Source organism: Lithobates pipiens, unplaced genomic scaffold, assembly GCF_037356315.1.
Source record: "Lithobates pipiens isolate NorthernLeopardFrog02 unplaced genomic scaffold, aLitPip1_a1.2 Scaffold_22, whole genome shotgun sequence".
NCBI classification, from domain to species: Eukaryota; Metazoa; Chordata; class Amphibia; order Anura; family Ranidae; genus Lithobates; species Lithobates pipiens.
Genome location: NW_027507784.1, coordinates 22,411,215 through 22,430,706, shown reverse-complemented (window position 1 = coordinate 22,430,706; position 19,492 = coordinate 22,411,215). Strand labels below are relative to the sequence as shown.

General features: G+C 47.8%; 1 protein-coding gene across 1 annotated transcript in view; it reads left to right on the top strand.

Annotated features, from left to right (window-relative positions):
• Positions 1-19,492, top strand: part of LOC143923399 (uncharacterized) — a 139,003-nt gene that overhangs the window by 30,723 nt on the left and 88,788 nt on the right. Inside the window, exon 4 of the mRNA XM_077447057.1 lies at positions 18,417-18,497. Within this exon, the coding sequence (XP_077303183.1) occupies positions 18,417-18,497 (81 nt within the window). The remainder of the gene's footprint in view (positions 1-18,416; positions 18,498-19,492) is intronic.

Sequence of the window (19,492 nt, the reverse complement as noted above, 5' to 3'; positions counted from 1 at the left end):
CAAAAAAAACTTTCATAAATGCACTAATCACTTTCATAAATGCACTAATCACGCGTTTCAATGCATTTCTATGGGGGGAGGGGGGGCAACTTAAAAGAATGCACCAATCTGCCCAAATCAAGCTACAAAAGTAGCTAGAAAAACTTTTATGAGCTTCAAGTGTTTGGCTTCAGGCAACTAATGCCACGTACACACGATCAAACAATCCGGTGGAAAAGTCCGGCAAACTCAAGTCCGCCAAACAATCCCCCGTGTGTAGCCTCCAGCATACTTTTTTGACCCGACAGTACGGCGGACTTAGAATTTCGTGTTGCACATCAATCTGCCCGCCGTACTCGCATTTCGGCGGACAATCCGGCCGTGTGTGTGTGCCAGTCCGCCGTACTTTTGAAATGAGCGGACTTTTCCCGCCCGGAGAAAAGTCCGCTCATTTCGAGCGGGTCTCCAGGTAGGCGGGGTCCGCGAAGGAGACGTCGCTGGCCCCGCCGCCTGGTATGGACTTAAAGGGGAACCCCCAACGCCGAAAAAAATCGGTGTGGGGTCCCCCCCAAGTCCACAACAGACCCTTGTCCGAGCACGCTACCCGGCCGCGCGGCCCCCCACCCCAAAGCACCTTGTCCCCATGTTGATGAGGACAAGGGCCTCTTACCGACAACCCTGGCTGTTGGTTGTCGGGGTCTGCGGGCGGGGGGCTTATCGGAATCCGGGAGCCCCCTTTAATAAGGGGGCCCCCGGATACCGGCCCCCCACCCTATGTGAATGAGTATGGGGTACAATGTACCCCTACCCATTCACCTGTAAAATAAAAGTACAAAAAAAAACACAACACACGAGATAAAATACTTTATTGCACAGCTCCGGGGGTCTTCGGTTTTCAGGGGTCTTCTCGACGGACTCCTCCGCTATCTTCTTGTAGCTCTTTTACTAGCGGAGGAGTCCGGCTTTCTTCCTCGCTGCCGACCTCTTCTCCTAACTTCGGGGGTCTTGTCCCCCTCTTCGGTTCTTCTGCCGGGCCACCGCGCCTTCTTATAGCTCTTTTACAGGCGGTGGCCCGGTCTTCTGTCACCGCTGCCGCCTTCCGTTCTTCTTCTTCTTCTCCTTCTTCTCCTGGAGATGTTGACTCGACGCCAGGGACGCGCTGCGCGGGGACTTATATAGGGACAAGGGGCAGTGTCACATGGCTTTATGTCACATGGGTTGGTGTCACATGGTGACCCCGCCCCCTTACGATGTCACAGTCCCCATGTGACATCAACCCATGTGACCAACCCATGTGACCAACCTATGTGACATAAAGCCATGTGACACCGCCCCTTGTCCCTATATAAGTGGCAGCGCAGGGCGTCCCTGGCATTTTGGCCGGAGAGATCGTCGAGTCAACATCTCCTGGAGAAGAAGAAGAAGAACGGAAGGCGGCAGCACTGACACCACTGACACCAGCACTGACACCAGCACCGAGATAGCAAGCACTGACACCAGCACAGTGATAGAGATCACTGACACCAGCGCAGTGATATAGAGCACTGACACCAGCACCGTGATAGAGAGCACTGAAACCAGCACTGAGATAGAGAGCACTGACACAAGCACCGTGATAGAGAGCACTGAGACCACACCAGCACCGAGACAGAAGGAGAGCACTGACACCAGCACTGAGATAGAGAGCACTGACAGCAGCACTGATACCAGCAAATCGCTGCGGGACCCAAAAATATGACACCGCTCAACCTCTTCAAACAGGAGGGTACGGGCATATAGTACGGTGTGCTTTTTTTGTACAAGGAAGTGAGCCAAAGGTAGAAAAAAGGTCAGTGTGCTCAATTAAATAAATCATTTATAGAGTTATGCATACACATGGTCTACTGGTCACATGTGTTGAATTCCTCCGAGATCCATGCCTCATTCATTTTTATAAATGTGAGGTAGCCAACACTGTCGTGAGCTTATTGGTCACGATCCCCCCCTGCTGCGCTGAACATCCTTTCGGACAGGACACTGGATGAGGGGCAAGCCAACAGTTCCATTGCAAATTGGGCAAGCTCTGGCCAGAGGTCAAGCCTGCCCACCCAGTAGTCCAGGGGTTCATCACTTCTCAGAGCGTCCACATCAGCCGTTAACCCGATGTAGTCGGACACCTGTTGGTCTAGGCGTGCCCTGATGCTGGATCCGGATGACACCTGTTAATGGATCGGCTGAAAGAATGACCTCATATCGGAAGTTACCAACACATCTTCAAACTACCCTCTTCTTGCAGGCGCTGTTGGATTGGTCCCCGCAACTCTTTCTCTGGGAGTGGGAATTGCTCCTCTGCCAGCGCACGCAAAAGCAGAATGCAGCATTTCTCGAAGCAAGGCCTGGAAGTGCTCCATTCCGACAGCCCTCTATGATGGTGGTAACATTTCCACCATTTTGTGTTTGTACCGGGGGTCTAAGTACGTTGCCAGTACTGGTTCTTGACCCTTATGCTTTTTATACGGGGGTCCCTGTTAAAACACTGGAGCATGAAGGCCCCCATTTGCACTAAACTGGAAGTGGTGTGGTGGCCTGGCTCCTGCTCATCATCCAGGATAATGTCGTCCTCCTCGTTCTCCTCTCCCCATCCACGCACAACAACAGGGATCCCAGAAAGGTTTAAAGCATGCTCTTCTTGCTCCTCCTCATCCGCCCCAGCACCATTCTCCTCTGACTCCTCTTCAGACTCCTGTTGTTGACTTGTCTCAGATAGAGTAGCCCCCCTGGGAATTCATCCAGCATTGCGATTTCCTTATCTTCCCGCTCCTGCTCCTCCTCGGCTTGATCAATGACACAAAGCAATGCACCTTCCATAAAGAAGGTACCATGTCATTGATGGCACCATGGCTGCGACTGACCAGTTTGGTGATCTCATCAGATGGCCGCAGAAGTCTGCATGCGTCGCGCATGAGCAGCCACTGGCGCTGTGAAAAAAAAATCAAGCTCCCCAGAACCTGTTCTGCCGCAGAGTTTGTACAGGTAGTGGTTAACTGCACATTTCTGCTGGAGCAGCCTATCAAGCATATAGAAGTTTGAGTTCCATCGCGTTGGGCAATCGCAAATAAGACGTCTGACCGGCAGATTGTGTCGCCGCTGAATGTCAGCAAGGCGAACCATGGCCGTGTAATATCTTCTGAAATGGGCCGAGTTTTCCTTGCCTGCCGCAAGATGTCCTGGACCCCAGGGTATTTGACAACGAATCGCTGCACGACCAAGTTTAAGATGTGTGCCATGCATGGCACGTGTGTAATTTTGCCCTGTTTCAATGCACTAAGCAGATTGGCACCATTGTCACACACCACTTTACCAACTGTGAAATTGAGCGGTGTTAGCCATTGATCTGCCTGTGAACGCAAAGCTGAAAGAAGTGCAGGGCCAGTGTAGCTCTTGGCTTCCAGGCACAACAGACGCAGCACAGCATGGCAATGTCTCACCTGGCATGTCAAATAGGTTCTGGAGATCTTGGGCGGCACAGTGGAAGAGACACTAGCAGCGGAAAAGGAGGAGTGAGCCGAGGAGGAGAGGGAGGAGGATGGAGTAGGAGGAGGAGAAGAAGAGCCAGGCCTGCATGCAATCCATGGCGGTAAAACCAAATCTACACGGGTGTCACAGGTTACATGCTTGACAGCCGTCAGAAGGTTCACCCAGTGGGCAGTAAAACTGATATACCTTCCCTGCCCATGTTTGTTAGACCACGTGTCTGTGGTCAGATGTATCTTTGGCACCGACACTGTGTGCTAGAGATACATTCACTTGCCACTCAACATGGCCATATAGCTCTGGGATGCCCTTCTGTGAGAAATACTTCCTTCCTAGGACCTTCCATTGTGGTGTTCCAATGGCCACAAATTTTCAAAAGGCCTCCGAGTCCACCAATTTATATGGCAGTAGTTGACGGGCTATCAGTTCTGACAAGCCAGCCGTCAACCATAGGCAAGAGGGTTATCCGGCGTCATCATTTTTTTACGCTCGAACATTTGGCCCACGGAAGCCTGCCTTTTTGCAGAAAAACGTGAGCTTGGCGTGATGGAAGGTGGAGTGGAGGACAATTGTGAGGAGAGAGGAGGAGAAGTAGAAGACGAGGCTGGACGGTGAGAGCCTGCAGTGTGGCTTTGTGTGTTCCGTTGCTCCCACTGGGCTCGGTGATGGCTGCTCATGTGCCTTCTTAAGGCGGTCGTCCCTAGGTGAGTGTTGGGCTTACCGCGACTAATACGTTGACTGCAAAGATTGCAGATGGCAACGCTATTGTCAGCAGCGGACACGTTAAAAAAAGCCCACACTGCGGAGCCATGTGCCGGTGTCCTGGGAGCGCCAGATGTGACCGTACATGGTTGATGCCTAGCTCCTGATACATTTGCAGTCTGCTTTGTCCCTCCTGTGCAATCTAAGTTCCACCTGCTTCTCCTCTCTATCTGCTGGTCCATATCTCCCACTGAACTCCCCTCCTCTTCCTCTCTTGTGGGCACCCACGTGACATCACTAGACACGTCGTCATCGATGTCACCTTCCCCACCGCTATAATTAGAGATCTCGGAGTAAGCAGCAACAGCGGGGACCAACCTCCTTGGGCTGATCTGCGTACTGTCATCAGACTGCTGAGTGGCGGTTGTTGCTACCTCCTCTTCCTGATCCAATGCCAAGAGTGGCTGCGCATCGGAAATGTCTTGTGATGGATCAGAAAATAATTCCTGTGACTCAAGCGGAAGGTATGTGGTGGTGCTGGCGGTGTTGGTGGTAGTGTCTTTGGGGGTGCACACAGCAGAAAGTGAAGAGGGTGCAGATCGAGAGGATGAGGAGGGTGCAGAGGAGTAAGGCTGAGTGAGCCACTCAACCAAGTCTGCTGCATCCTTTGACATAATCGCACGCACCTTCTGCAATTTGGCACTTTGGCTCAAGCCTGTTGCTCCTGCCCTACCCCTACCACCCCTGCAGAAGGGCCTGCCTCTTCCTCTGCCTGTCATTTTTTAAATGACCCTGTGACAAAAGTCTCTAGAGAAGTGCAGTATGTATGTGGAAGAAGGTATATAACACCCCGCTTCAACCTGTCGTTTTTGGGGGCCACTGGTCTATCACACCAGTTATAATACTTTTTTTTAAATTGCGTTTGTCACTCTTTGTAGTATCGCTGCAGAACCGCTCAGCAGTCACAATGCTGCACAGTGGAAATACACTATACTATGCTTTCTATATGTGCAAGTATTTTATATGTGTATTACACCCTTATATACTGCACACCAAATAGTACACCTATACCAGTCCTTAAAAGGACCTTTGTGGACCTAATAGCTAGTGATTTGAAGACTGTCCCTGCTCAGAACACCAAACTGTCCCTCAGTCCCTGATAAAAGACAGCTGCAGAATCGGTCAGCAGCACAGCTGTCAGCAGTGCACCATAATATACTTTGTATATTTGAAAGAAAGTATATTATACGTGTACAACCCTATATACTGTACACTTATTCCAGTCCTTAAAAGGACCTTTGTGGACCTAATAGTAATAGCTAGTGATGAAACTGACTGTCCCTGCTCCACACAGCATCTTTTCCCTACACTGACAAAAGACAGCTGCAGAATCGGTCAGCAGTGCACTCAGCAATCAGCAGCACAGAAGTCAGCAGCAGTGCACTAGAACCCTATATACTGTACACATATACCAGTCCGTAAAAGGACTTTTGTGGACCTAATAGTAATAGCTAGTAATTAAATTGACTGTCCCTGCTCCACACAGCATCCTGTCCCTACACTGACAAAAGACAGAATGTAAAATGGCTGCCAGATCAGGTCTATTTATAAGGTAGGGGGTATGTCCAATTGTCCATGTGCTGAAATGTCTCAATTGGCTGTCCTGTATAGTGATGGCCGAACGGTTCACCCGGCGGTCGTTTCGCAGCGAATTTCGGCTGTTCGCGTTTTGCCCGATCGGCGGACAATTGCCGCCGGTCGCCCGGCGGACTTCCGTGTTTTTACTGTGTAAAAGAACTTTGACCTGATGACACATCCATCATGGGGTCCAGGACAGCCAATTGAGACATGACAGCACATGGACACTTGGACATTCCCCCTAACTTATAAATACACCCGATCCGGTGGCCATTTTACATTCTTTCTTCTGTCACTATAGGGAGAGGTTGCTGTGTGGAGTAGGGAGGGATAAAACGCTAGCTATTTGGTACACAAAAGTTCTTTTCAGGACTGGTATAGGTGTTAGGTGTATATAGGTTTGCTGTGCTACTGATTGTTGCAGCAGCCTGAGTGTCTTTTGTTAGTTTAGAGAAAGGGACAGGACGGCAGGGCCAGATTAAGAGCATCATGGGCCTGGTGCTGAGAATTTTGGTGGCCTTTTTACTGAAACAAAATGAAAATGCAAAAATATTTTGCTAAAACAAATTAAATATACTCTCACCAGTAATATCAGCCATGCAGCCTTTAAGCATCAGCAACACCCCCAATACCACCTGCTATGCGGTCTCTCAACAGCAGTGACATGGGGCGACCACATTTCCAAACTGCCATTCCGGGACGTCCCCCTTCCCAAAAAAAGATGAGAGGGGGGTGTAGTCTCGGGTTGATGGGCAAATAGGTGGTGGGGGGGATTTTTCAGGCAAATGGCTGGTATTAGCACTTAAAGCGGGAGTCCGCGTTTTTTTTTTTTTTTTAAAAGCCAGCAGCTACAAATACTGCAGCTGCTCACTTTTAAAATAGTGACACTTACCTGTCCAGTGTGCCTGCGATGTCGGCACCCGAAGCCGATCTCTCGATCGTCTCTCGGGTGCTGCCGCCGCCATCTTGGGTATGGGAATCAGGAAGTGGAGCCTTTCGGCTTCATTTCCCGGTTCCCTATTGCGCATGCACGAGTCGCGCTGCGCAATGAGGATGGACCCTCTGCCTCTGGGATCTGTGTGTTTCCCAGCAGGCAGCGGGCGACTTTCGGAAAGGGGCGTAATCTACGATGTCCGTGCAATGCGATTTCAGCCATACAGAAAGTATGGTTGAAATCGTATCGCATTCAGACTAAACTCGCACAGGACCCTTTTTTTGGTCCGCACCAGAATCGGATCGCATAGCACTCATGCGATCCGATTCATGTCCAAACTGACACTTCGCAGTGCGACATGCGAACTGAAATGGGGGTGCCATTAACATTGTATGACACTCCCCAGCAGTTCGCATATGTCGTTGTGAACTGTCGTGCGAGTCGGTGCGATGCAGGAACCCGTCGTGGAATCGCAGGGTTCCCGCATCGCACAAGTGTGAACCCAGCCTAACACAGCTGTTTGTGTATCACCAAAATGCATGACACTGCGCTAATCTGACAACAATGGACAATTGATAATTGTCAATTGACAACAATTGTTCTCTGCGCCGATGAACTAAATCAAAGTAAACATTACCAGGACCTGCCAACCTTCTGTGTGAATCAGTCTTCTGATTCTACTCATTTAAGAAGGTTGAATCAGAGCTTCGGTTCACTTGCTTGTCAGTAGACTCAGCAAGTGAACCGAAGAATCGATTCATTGAATCCGTTCATTTCAGTGAGCAGTTCGAAATGAACCGATTCATTTTAAAGATCCGAACTTCCCATCACTAGCTCCTTCACTGCACAGACTTCACAGAGGGGGAGGGGAGGGGACAAGCAGGGCCGACTCAGGCTTTCCCATTTGTGTAGGGGGGGACAGTGCACTGTGACATTGTAATAACCACAGTGAGCAAACACAGATGCAGCCAGACACCCCTACATTTACACACACTTTTCCAGTCCCATAGAGTTTATGGACAGGAGAAAATCTGGCTTCTACTGCTGGCTGGGTGGGCCGATTTTAAGGCAGGGGCCTGGAGCTGCAGCTCCATCAGCCCCTATGTTAATCCGGCCCTGCAGGACGGTGTGTCTGCTGTAGGGACAGTCAGTTTAGTCATTAGCTGTTACTATCAGGTCCACAAAAGTGCTATTCCAGTTATTGTTCCAGTAGCCTGTGTTTTGTCAATTTATATAGGGACAGGCAGGAAGCTGTGTGTGAGGCAGTGAGGGTCAGTTTAATCAGTAGCTGTTACTATATTAGGTCCACAAAGGTTCTTTTCAGGACTGGTATCAGTGGCATGGTAATAGGCTTGTACACGTATAATATTCTTTCTTCCAAATATAGAAAGAATATTATACTTGACTGCTGCCCTTCTGCTGCAGTCTGCTAATCATTCACAACCTACTTGTTCCACAAAGGTCCTTTATAAGGACTGGTAATAACCTGGTGTAGGGTGCTATAGTACACAGGGTTGAGTGAGGTACAGTCTGCTATTCTATAAGGACTGGTATAGGTCCACAATACATAGGGTTGAGGTGCACTACTGCTGACCGTTGCCCTATAGTGCAGCAGTCCTTCATCGGTATAGGGACTGACGTACAATCTGCTAATCAGTCACAACCTACTTGTTCCACAAAGGTCCTTATAAGGACTGGTAACTTGGTCTGTCTAGGGTTCTACAGTACATAGGGTTGAGTGAGGTACAGTCTGCCATTCTATAAGGACTGGTATAGGTCCACAATACATAGGGTTGAGGTGCACTACTGCTGACCGCTGCCATATACTGCAGCAGTCCTTCATCGGTATAGGGACTGACGTACAGTCTGCTAATCAGTCACAACCTACTTGTTAACTTGGTTTGTCTAGGATTCTATACTGCAGCAGTCCTTCATCGGTATAGGGACTGACGTACAGTCTGCTAATCAATCACACACAACCTACTTGTTCCACAAAGGTCCTTATAAGGCCTGGTAAGGTATAGGGTACTACAGTACATAGGGTTGAGTGAGGTACAGTCTGCTATTTTATAAGGAACTGGAATAGGTCCACAATACATAGGGTTGAGGTGCACTACTGCTGACCGCTGCCCTATACTGCAGCAGTCCTTCATCGGTATAGGGACTGAGAGTTTTGTCACAGGGTCATTTAAAAAATGAAAGGCAGAGGAAAAGTCAGGCCCTTCCACAGGGGTGGTATACAGGGGTGGGTCATATTTCTACTGGGGCTGCTTATTATGAGGGGCTCCCACCATCCCTGTGCTGTGCTGACTTCCTCCTGGGCCTGCTTATTATGAGGGGCTCCCACCATCCCTGTGCTATGCTGACATCCTCCTGGGGCTGCTTATTATGAGGGGCTCACACCATCCCTGTGCTATGCTGACATCCTCCTGGGGCTGCTTATTATGAGGGGCTCACACCATCCCTGTGCTATGCTCATTATGAGGGGCTCCCTCGATCCCTGTGCTATGTTCATTATGAGGGGCTCCCACCATCCCTGTGCTATGCTCCATATGAGGGGCTCCCACCATCCCTGTGCTATGCTCCTTATGAGGGGCTCCCACCATCCCTGTGCTATGCTGACTTCCTCCTGGGGCTGCTTACGGTGCAGGTGTCAGTGATGTATATCACGGTGCTGATGTCAGTGCTCTCTATCACGGTGCTGTTGTCAGATGACTCTATCACAGTGCAGGTGTCATTGCTGTATGTCACGCTGCTGGTAATCATCTCCTGCACCCTCTTCTTTGCCTACCCTGGTCCCTGACCTTCCCTCTCCTCCATTGCCTTCATGATGCGCTCCACAGTCCTGAATTGTCACAACAATTTCCCATATAAAAAAAAGAATGCTTGTAGTTGTCGATCCCAGATTCACCTCATACATGTGTTATGTCATTGGCCATGTGGTGGGACTATGTTTGCACAGCTAATAATTATTTTGTGTGACACTGTACCTCTTGTCCACCTCTTGGAGCATACGCTGCGTGGAATAATGGACAGGGCACTTGAGGCAGAACAGAGGCAGGAAGAGGAGGACTTCCTTGCCTCTCAAGGCCCCCTTTATCCAGACAGTGTTCCTGCTGTGCCACCCATCACACAGGAAGAGGGTGAGGAGGAGGAAGAGGAGGAGGAGGATGATTGTGTCAGCATGGAGGTGGAGGCTGGCACTCAGCATCAGCATCAGCAGCAGCAGTCTTATAGGGATGATTTACAGTCCCAAGAAACACGTGGACTTGTACGTGGCTGGGAGGAGGTAGCTGCGGATCATGTTGTCCTTAGGGACCCAGAGGACTCCGGACCGAATGCCTCAGCTAACCTACGCTGCATGGCCTCTCTGATCCTGCAAAGCCTGCGGAAGGATCCTCGTATTCTTCGGATCAAGGAGAGGGACCATTACTGGCTGGCCACTCTCCTTGATCCACGGTACAAGGGTAAGGTTGCCGACCTTATCTTGCCATCGCAGAGGGAGCAGAGGATGAGACATCTCCGGGAGGCCTTGCAGAAAGCTCTGTGCAACGTGTTCCCAGAGACTGGGAGGTTACAAACTCCTGGTCCTGGACAACGTGTTGCTGAGGCATCGGTCAGAAGGAGCGGTGGAGAAGGTGGCCGTCTGACTGATGCTTTCAGACAATTTTTTAGTCCGCAGCCCCAAGGTATGATTGGTTCCAGCACCCATCGCCAGCGTCTAATTTACATGGTGCAGGAATACCTAGGGGCAAGGTCAGACTTGGACACCTTCCCCACCGAAAATCCTCTGGCTTACTGGGTCTTGAGGATGGATCACTGGCCAGAGCTTGCACAGTATGCAATTGAGCTACTGGCCTGTCCTGCATCCAGCGTTCTTTCGGAACGCACCTTCAGTGCTGCTGGTGGCTTTGTTACTGATCACAGAGTGCGCCTGTCCACCGAATCAGTTGATCGACTGACCTTCATCAAGATGAATCAGTCTTGGATCACCCACAGCTACCAAGCACCTGAAGCTGATGTAACCGAATAATTTTTTTTGAAATACCACATCCCTTCAAGACTGCCTATGCTGATGCTGAGTGACTGTCCTGTTATGTTGATTGTCTATCTTCTTCCTCCTCCGCTGATATGTTGGAAGAACATTTTTGGTTCTGGGTGACGCCAGCAGCCCAATTTTTCTGCCTCTGTTTAACAGGGGCGTTTAAGTACAATTTTTGATGCAATGCTTTTCAGCAGGGCTAATTCCTGCAATAAAACTAGAGTATATGGCAGAGGTTGCAGTGTGGTGGCACCAGCACCAGTGCCTAAGGCCCAATTTTTCTGCCCCTGTTTAACAGGGACATGTAATTACAATTCTTGATATAATATTTCACAGGAGGGCCCCTTCCTGTGCCCACCCAGAGTAACGGTGAGGACTTATAGTGTTGTGGCGCCAGCACCACAACCACCAAAGGTCAATTTTTCTACCACTGTTCAACAATGGCATGTAATTACAATTCTTGATATAATCGTTCACAGCAGGGCGCTCCAGCGCCCACCAAGAGTCACTTTGAGGGCTTACAATGTTGTGGCAAAACCAACACCTTTTTCTGCCATTTCTGCAGAGCATATAGGGCAGGCCCCTACTTTCAAACATCCAACTTACAAACATCTCCTACTTGCAAACGCAAGGAGACAGCAGCAAGTGAGATGAAAAAAGATGGACGACAAAACAAATTATACAGGGGTGATAACCCTTCCCTATATTTTCCAAAAAGCTTAAAAATAGTTTTTTTGACTGGAGCTACACTTTAAAAATGTACCAGTTGAAAATTACAAACAGATTCAACTTAACACAACAAACCTACACAGTCCCTGTCTTGTTTGCACCGCCTGTATATTGCTGTTCTGAGTATATAGGGCCTGGGGGCCACACGCATTTCCTTTTTTTAATATGGGTACGGGGTTCCCCTTAATATGCGTACAAGACCCATATAGGCTGGTAATAGGCAGGGAGGGCTACCCATGCCATTTTTCTCAATGATTTTCAACCATATTGCAGGAACCAGATATAACATTAAAACCGCAAGCAGTTTTAAATGGTTTTATTTCCGTTTAATGTCATTTTGTGCAGGGACTGTTCTAAACACGGGAAACACGTGGCACTTCACAGGCATACTACAGACACCCCCCAGGCACCATATTTAAAGGAATATTTCACTTTTTTTTTTTCACTTTAATCGTCATTAAAATCAGTGCTCCCGCCAAAACTGCCATTTTTAAAACTTTTTTTTGCATTGACCCATGTCCCCTGAGGCAGGAGTCAGGTCCCCAAACCCTTTTTAGGACAATATCTTGCATATTAGCCATTAAAATTATCACTTTCCATTTCTAACGTTCGAGTCCCATAGACTTCAATGGGGTTCTAACGTTCGTAACGAACGTGGGGTCTGTTCGAAAATTCTTCTTTTTCCCAAGAATTGTGGGAAAAAATTACAACTTGAAAAAACTCACCATGCCTCTTACTAAATACCTTGGACTGTCTACTTTTCAAAAAGGGGTCATTTGGGGGGTATTTGTACTTTCCTGACATTTCAGAGCCTCAAGGAATGAGATTGGCCGTCAGTGCATCAGGTGTGATCAATTTTCAATGATTTGCGCCATAGCTTGTAGACTATATAACTTTCAAAGAGACTAAATAATATCCACTAATTTGGGTTATTTTTACCAAATAGTTCTAGCAGTATAAATTTTGGCCCAAATTTATGAACAAAAATGACTTATTTGCAAAATTTTATCATAGAAACTAAAAAAAAGTGGGTTTTTTTTCAAAATTTTCGCTTTTTTCACTTATGTCGCAAAAAATAAAAAACCCAGTGGTGATTAAATACCACCAAAAGAAAGCTCTATTTGTATGAAAAAAATGATACAAATTTTGTTTGGGTACAGTGTTCCATGACTGAGTAACTGGCATTCAGAGCATTGAGAGCGCTGAAAGCTAAAAATTGGTCTGGTAAGGAAGGTGTTTAAATGCCCTGTATTGAAGTGGTTTAAAGAGAACCTGTCACCCAAAAATCATGACTTGGGGTTTTGCGTCTCCTATGTGATAAAAAAAAGTTAAGCAAAAAAATACATTTGTTCCAACACATAAAATCTCCCCCCCAAAAAAATGCCAACACCCCAAAATTTAAGCACTTACAAACACATGCGTCAGGGGCATACAGGAGTCAAGTTCTGGGGAAAAAAGTGTGGGAACTTCCACCCAAGATCCCCTCCCCCACCAAAAGTGGTATTTTTCATCCAGTTTTCGTATTGTGTGTATGAAGCTTAACTGTTAGTAAATAAAAAATAAAACAATCCTCAGTAAACGTAAATACGGTAATTCTCTGAATAATCGGCATTCATTCCATTGTGCTTCCATGCAAATGTGAACATCATGTTCTGATCTTTATTGGGGAATGTTATTTTGTATATAGAGTGTTTATGTGGTGAGTTTACACTTTTTATTGAACAGAGTTTGGATCAGTGGCGGCCCGTCCATAGGGGGCGCCCGGGCGCCGCCCCCCCTGTGTGGTAAAAAAAAAAAAAAAAAAAATGTCAAAAAAAAAAAAAAGTTTTAAAACTGCCCCTTTAAAAAAAAAAAAAAAAACGGTCTTTAAGGAAGCGCTCGAGCGCCGGTCACACTGCACGCCGGGAAACGCCACGCCAATGCAATCATGAGATTGCAGGCGTGGCGCTTCATTTGCGGGCGTTTAGCCCGCCTCAGGGCGCTTTCTGAAGCGCTGAGTAGCTTCCGCCCGGCGCTGTAGTATGTGTTACTACGGCCGGGCGGGCAGTTTGATTGACATCTGAGTTGACTCAGATGTCACTTCCTGTCTTCTCTCTCCCATCTCACCTGAGAGAGGAAACAGGAAGTAAGAGGAGTAGAGCGGTGTGAGGAGCGGCTGCGGAGGTGACACAGTCAGGTAAGTGGGCTTCGTGTGTGTGTGTGTGTGTGTGTTATATTTATAACCTATTCAAAGACATTTCTCTTTAGTAAACATGCCCTGCTGCGGGTCAGCACAGGATTACAGCACAGCATTGTACAGTCTAGAAGGAACAGCAGGTCAGGCCTCACAGGGGGAGAGAAAGCAGTCTGCTATTTGTCATCTGTTATCTTCAGTCTGCCCAAGGAGTGAGAAGAGAGGAAAGCTCTGATGTCGGCTGGGCAGAAAAGCAGTGATCAGGGCTGCAGTGTAGTACTGTTTGCCTGCTTTTCCCACCTGTACTGGAGCTCTCACTGTCCGATCCAGTCACCCTGGGTCACAGGCCCAACCGAAATACTGTTTGTTTAGTATTACTGGACAGAAAATTGAATGCTGAACAATAATCTACAGGTTTTTAGAATGCAATTTGCACATGTCGAACGATATTATTATTAATAGAATATTAATATTAATATAAAACTGTGTGTAAGGGAGGGCCATGATACAGTCATAAACTTGATGGCCACTCCTCAGAGGCTTAATTGATCAGATGGCCTCTGTCAACACCCCTTTGATCCCAGAGATGCCAGTTTGACCGTTCTCATGTATGATCAACCAAAAAACATCTGTCAAGTTCCAGCGTGAACAATCCATGCACCATCTTTCATCAGCGTGAGTCAATAGATTCTGCAGTCTAATTGCAACAATTTCACACTCATCTGACGATTGTCTTACCAGCCAGGAAAATGATCCTTAAATTGCTCTCGCTCCCATCTCTTGAAGGGGAATAACATTTTCTCCTCTGCGTATTAATCAGGCATTCGGAGGAGACAATGCCGCTGTGAGGAACGCAAGCCTCACCTGAATTTATTGGAAAAGCCCAACAGGAGATGCAACTAAATTCTCTCAGAAGTTCTGAAATTGGGAGCATTAACAGTTTTCATCTAACTGTTACAATGTGATGCCAGAACACCCACGCAGATAAATCAGATGTAATAACGGGGCCTTTAACTATGTAAATTCATACTATAATCTTGGAAATTTCTGGGTGTGGCTTATGAGAAGTGGGAGGGGCCAACCCTGGATGGGCGGGGTCTTGCGCCCCCCCATCCTAAAACTTCACCAGCCGCCACTGGTTTGGATAACACAGGGTTAAACGGAAAGATCATAAATGAACTGCACATTATCTGGACAGAATGTTGGGGAGATAGTGATGTGTTCCTGCTTAGGAGATGTATGTTAGCTTGGGGGACTGAAAACTCTGCAGGGGCTCCAACACACACTGCTATTCCAACCCTTCACATATTTCCACATAAACTTCCCTCCTGGCATTAAACTTTGCCAGGTATTGTGCTCAGCTTACCACCCCAAACTGATGTTCCTCCCTCAGCTCACCTCTCTCCCTGCATGTCCTGTGAGCAGAATAGCTGTGCTCCTCCTCTGGGTTCTCTCATCATATGGCACTGAAGATAGAGGAGGGGGGGATTCAGCGGGACACACAGAGCAAGTATGCAGGAGACTGGGGGGGGGGGGTGAGGAGACAGAAAATCTCTTAGCAGCAGAGACCTGATCTACCCATCAGATAGCTGTGATTGACAGGTAGATCGAAGAGGAAGCTGTCATGGGGCCCCCTACTAGCAATGCCTGAATGGTCAGGTGTGCGGCACTTACTATTTCGAGCTGTGTCGGCGGCTGCTGGTGTAGCACCTGCCACACAGCTCACATACTTCAAAGTCTTGCAGGACACGGCTGCTAATGGGAATTGAGTTCCTGTTGTGGAAAAAGTATGGAACTCCGTTCCCATGCGTTCCCACAGGACTTGAGCCCTGGGGGCACCTACACATGAAAACGTTGATTGCAATACACGTTACATATCGCTGTGCCCGCCGGAATGAGAGCAATAATTCTAGCACCAGGCCTCCCCCGTAACACTAAATTGATGACTTATAGGGGGCATTTTGAACCGTCACCTACAGAAAATATAGGATACTGAAGTTTGTCACCATTTCATGGGTACACACACAAAGGTTTGACATGTTGCGTATCTAAATACTTGGTGCAACCATGTCTTTTATATTTTACAAAAACATTGGGTAGTTTATTGCATTTTCTTGCCCTAAGATTCACTGTAGTGCAGTGGCAATCACTAGAGTCGGTGTCACCTGGTGTGGTAAAACATGGTGTCACCCCCTCTTAGGTCTATCCTTCCCAGCACCCTGCAGGCAGTGCACAGAGACGGGGTGCACCCAAAACTGGTCCCTGTAAATGATAGTATAGGGTGGTATAGTGGCAGGTTAGGGTAGTATAGGGTGGTATATTTGCAGGTTAGGGTGGTATAGTGGCAGGTTAGGGTAGTATAGGGCAAGTTAGGGTGGTATAGGGCAGTTTGGGGTGGTATAGTGCAGGTTAGGGAGGTGTACAAAAGGTTAGGGTAGTATAGGGCAGGTTGGGTTGGTATAGGGCAGGTTGGGGGTGGTATAGGGGAGGTTAGGGAGGTATAGTTCAGGTTGAGGTGGTATAAGGCAGTTTAGGATGGTAAAAGGCAGGTTTGGACAGTCCCAGTGTGCAGTACCTTACGGCATAGCTGCAGAGAAGAAAACACTCAGGGTTGCTCTGTACTCGCCTCTTTCTCCAGAGAAAAGGAGTCTGTGGGAGGAGTGAAGAAGGAGAAGGTGGCCACACCCCAGCTCCACCCACCAACTCTGACTGCCTTTGGAGATATTGAGATCCCTGAGGGACAGCTTCACTGACTGGGGAGTGTTACAAGCAGCCTCCCCCTGTACGGCCGCGTGTCATGCTCACACCACTCTGCTACAGCTCTGCAAGTGCAGCAATATAATACAGTGTGTATCAGCGGCCCCGGTGTCACCCCTCTGGCGGGTGTCACCTGGTGCGGGCCACACCCCTCGCCCCCCATATCGACGCCACTGCTGTAGTGTGTTTTTTACTGATATTTTGCATTTCCTAGCCATTTGTTGCAATATTGTGTGGAACAAAAAATTGGAAATACCGCTATTTTATTTATTTTATTCTCTAGGCTGCCTACTTATAGAAAATATATAATGTTTGGGGGTTTTGTGTAATCTTCCGGCTTAACCACTTGAAAACTGGGCACTTAAACCCCCCTCGTGACCAGACCAAATTTCAGCTTTCAGTGCTCTCACATTTTGAATGAAAATTACTCAGTCATGTAACTATTTTTTGCGCTATAAATGAAAAAAGACCGAAAATTTTGAAAAAAAATGCATTTTTCTTTGTTTCTGTGATTACATTTTGTAAATTATAAATTTTTCTTCAGAAATTTTTACCACAATTTATACTGCTACATATCTTTGGTAAAAATAACCCAAATTAGTGGATATTATTTGGTCTTGAAAGTTGTGGTGCCAATCATAAAAAATGATCACACCTGATATACTGGTGGCCGATCTCATTTCTTGCGACCACAAGCTAGGAAAGTACAAATACCCCCCAAATGACCCCTTTTTTGAAAGTAGACATTCCATGGTATTTAGTAAGATGTATGGTGAGCTTTTTGATGTTTTCATTTTTTCCCACAATTCTTTGCAAAATGAACATTTCTTTTTTTTTTCGACAAAATTGTCATTGCGATAGGTAATTTCTCTCAAATGGCATGTGTATACCACAAATGACACCCTGATATACAATCTGCTACTCGTCCTGAGTATTACGATACCACATGTGTGGGACTTTTCCACAGCCTAGCCACTTAGAGAGGCCCAACATGCAGGGAGCACCGTCAGGTGTTCTAGGAACATAAAATACACATCTAACTTGTTGACTACCTATTACACTTTTGAAGACCCAGGACAATGACACGTGGCACTGATGACAGATGGCACTGATATGTGGCACTTATGACACGTGACACTGATGACAGTTGGCACTAATATGTGGCACTGATGACACGTGGCACTGATGACAGATGGCACTAATACGTGGCAAGGATGACAGGTGGCAATAATACGTGCCACTGATAACAGATGGCACTAATATGTGGCACTGATAACAGATGGCACTAATATGTGGCACTGATAACAGATGGCACTAATATGTGGCACTGATAACAGATGGCACTAATATGTGGCACTGATAACAGATGGCACTAATATGTGGCACTGATGACAGATGACACTAATATGTGGCACTGGGGACAGGTAGCACTGAATACTGTGCTGTGGGCACTTTATTTTCCTTTTTCTTTTTTTTTTTTTACACTTACTCTGCAGCCGTTCGTCTCTCCCTGCTCACATGCCGTTTCTGTGTGAGGAGGGAGAGCCGGCGGTGAGAGATGATCTCATATGTTTACATATGAGATCATCTCTCATTGGAAGCTCCATTCGTTCTGTAAACGGCAGCTGTGATTGGCCATTTACAGTGATATGTGACTGGCTGTGTCCAAGGGACATGGCCAGCACAGAATTTTCCCGATGCGCTCTCACGGGAGCGCGCAACGTGGAAGTAAACAGGAGGACGTCCAGGGACGCCCTCCCGGCAATTGGCGTCCATGCTGGAGCCGTCTTTCGGCTATAGCGCGGGCGCCTAGTGGTTAAAATTATTTTATAAACCTGTGTGCAAAAAAACGACTCTGGCAGCGAAAGGGTTAAAGTACTTCAATTTTATTTTATTGTTATTATTATTATTATTTCACAGCAAAGCCTTGTCATTGATCTGTTCAATAGATCCTGCTGTTGACGCTGTAAAAGAGAAAAAAGACACACTTGATACACTGAAAAGAAAATTGACAAATCGTAGTAAAAAAGGTAAATCTTTATGTTCTTTATTGTTCTTTGTTACTGGATTTCCCAAGAGTCATCATTATGCCGCGTACACACGTAGCAGACTATCCGGCGGACTTAGTCTGGCGGACTTTCCGGCAGTCTGTCCGCCGGACTTTCTGAACGAGCTACTTGCCCACACACGGCACTTTTTCAGCGGACTAATACGGCGTACTAAGTCCGCCGGACTATCCGCCATACTTTTGAAATAAACGGACTCGCCCACACACGCAGAGGAAAGTCCGCTCATTTTGAGCGCGTCTCCAGATAGCCGGGGCCAGCGAAGGAGGCGTCCTGGTATGGAGTTAAAGGGGAATCCCTATGCTGAAAAATCGGCGTGGGGGTCCCTCTTCAGGTCCATATCAGACCCTTATCCGAGCACGCTATCCGGCCAGCCAGGAAAGGGGTTGGGGACGAGCGAGCGCCCCCCCTCCTGAGCCGTACCAGGCCGTGTGCCCTCAACATGGGGGGGTGCCGTGCGGCCCCCCACCCCAAAGCGCCTTGTCAACATGTTGATGAGGACAAGGGCCTCTTCCCGACAACCCTGGCCGTTGGTTGTCGGGGTCTGCGGGCGGGGGTCTTATTGGGATCCGGGATACCGACCCCCCCACCCTATGTGAATGAGTATGGGGTACAATGTACCCCTACCCATTCACCTGTGAAAAAAAGTAAAAAAAACACAACACACAACGGTTAAAATAGTTTATTGCACAGCTCCGGGGGTCTTCTGTCCGTTTTCGGCGGTCTTCTCGCTGGACTCCTCCGCCATCTTCTGCTAGCTCTTTTACTAGCGGAGGAGCCCGGCTTTCTTCTTCGCCGCCGCCCTCTTCTTCCGACTGTGGGGGTCTTGTCCCCCTCTTGGGGGGTGTTATCCCCCTCTTAGGTTCTTCTTGCCGGTCTTCTGTTCTTCTCTTCTTCTCTTCTGATGTTGCCTCGTCGCTGTCTCTGCTCACAATGACAGGGACACGGCGTCATCATAG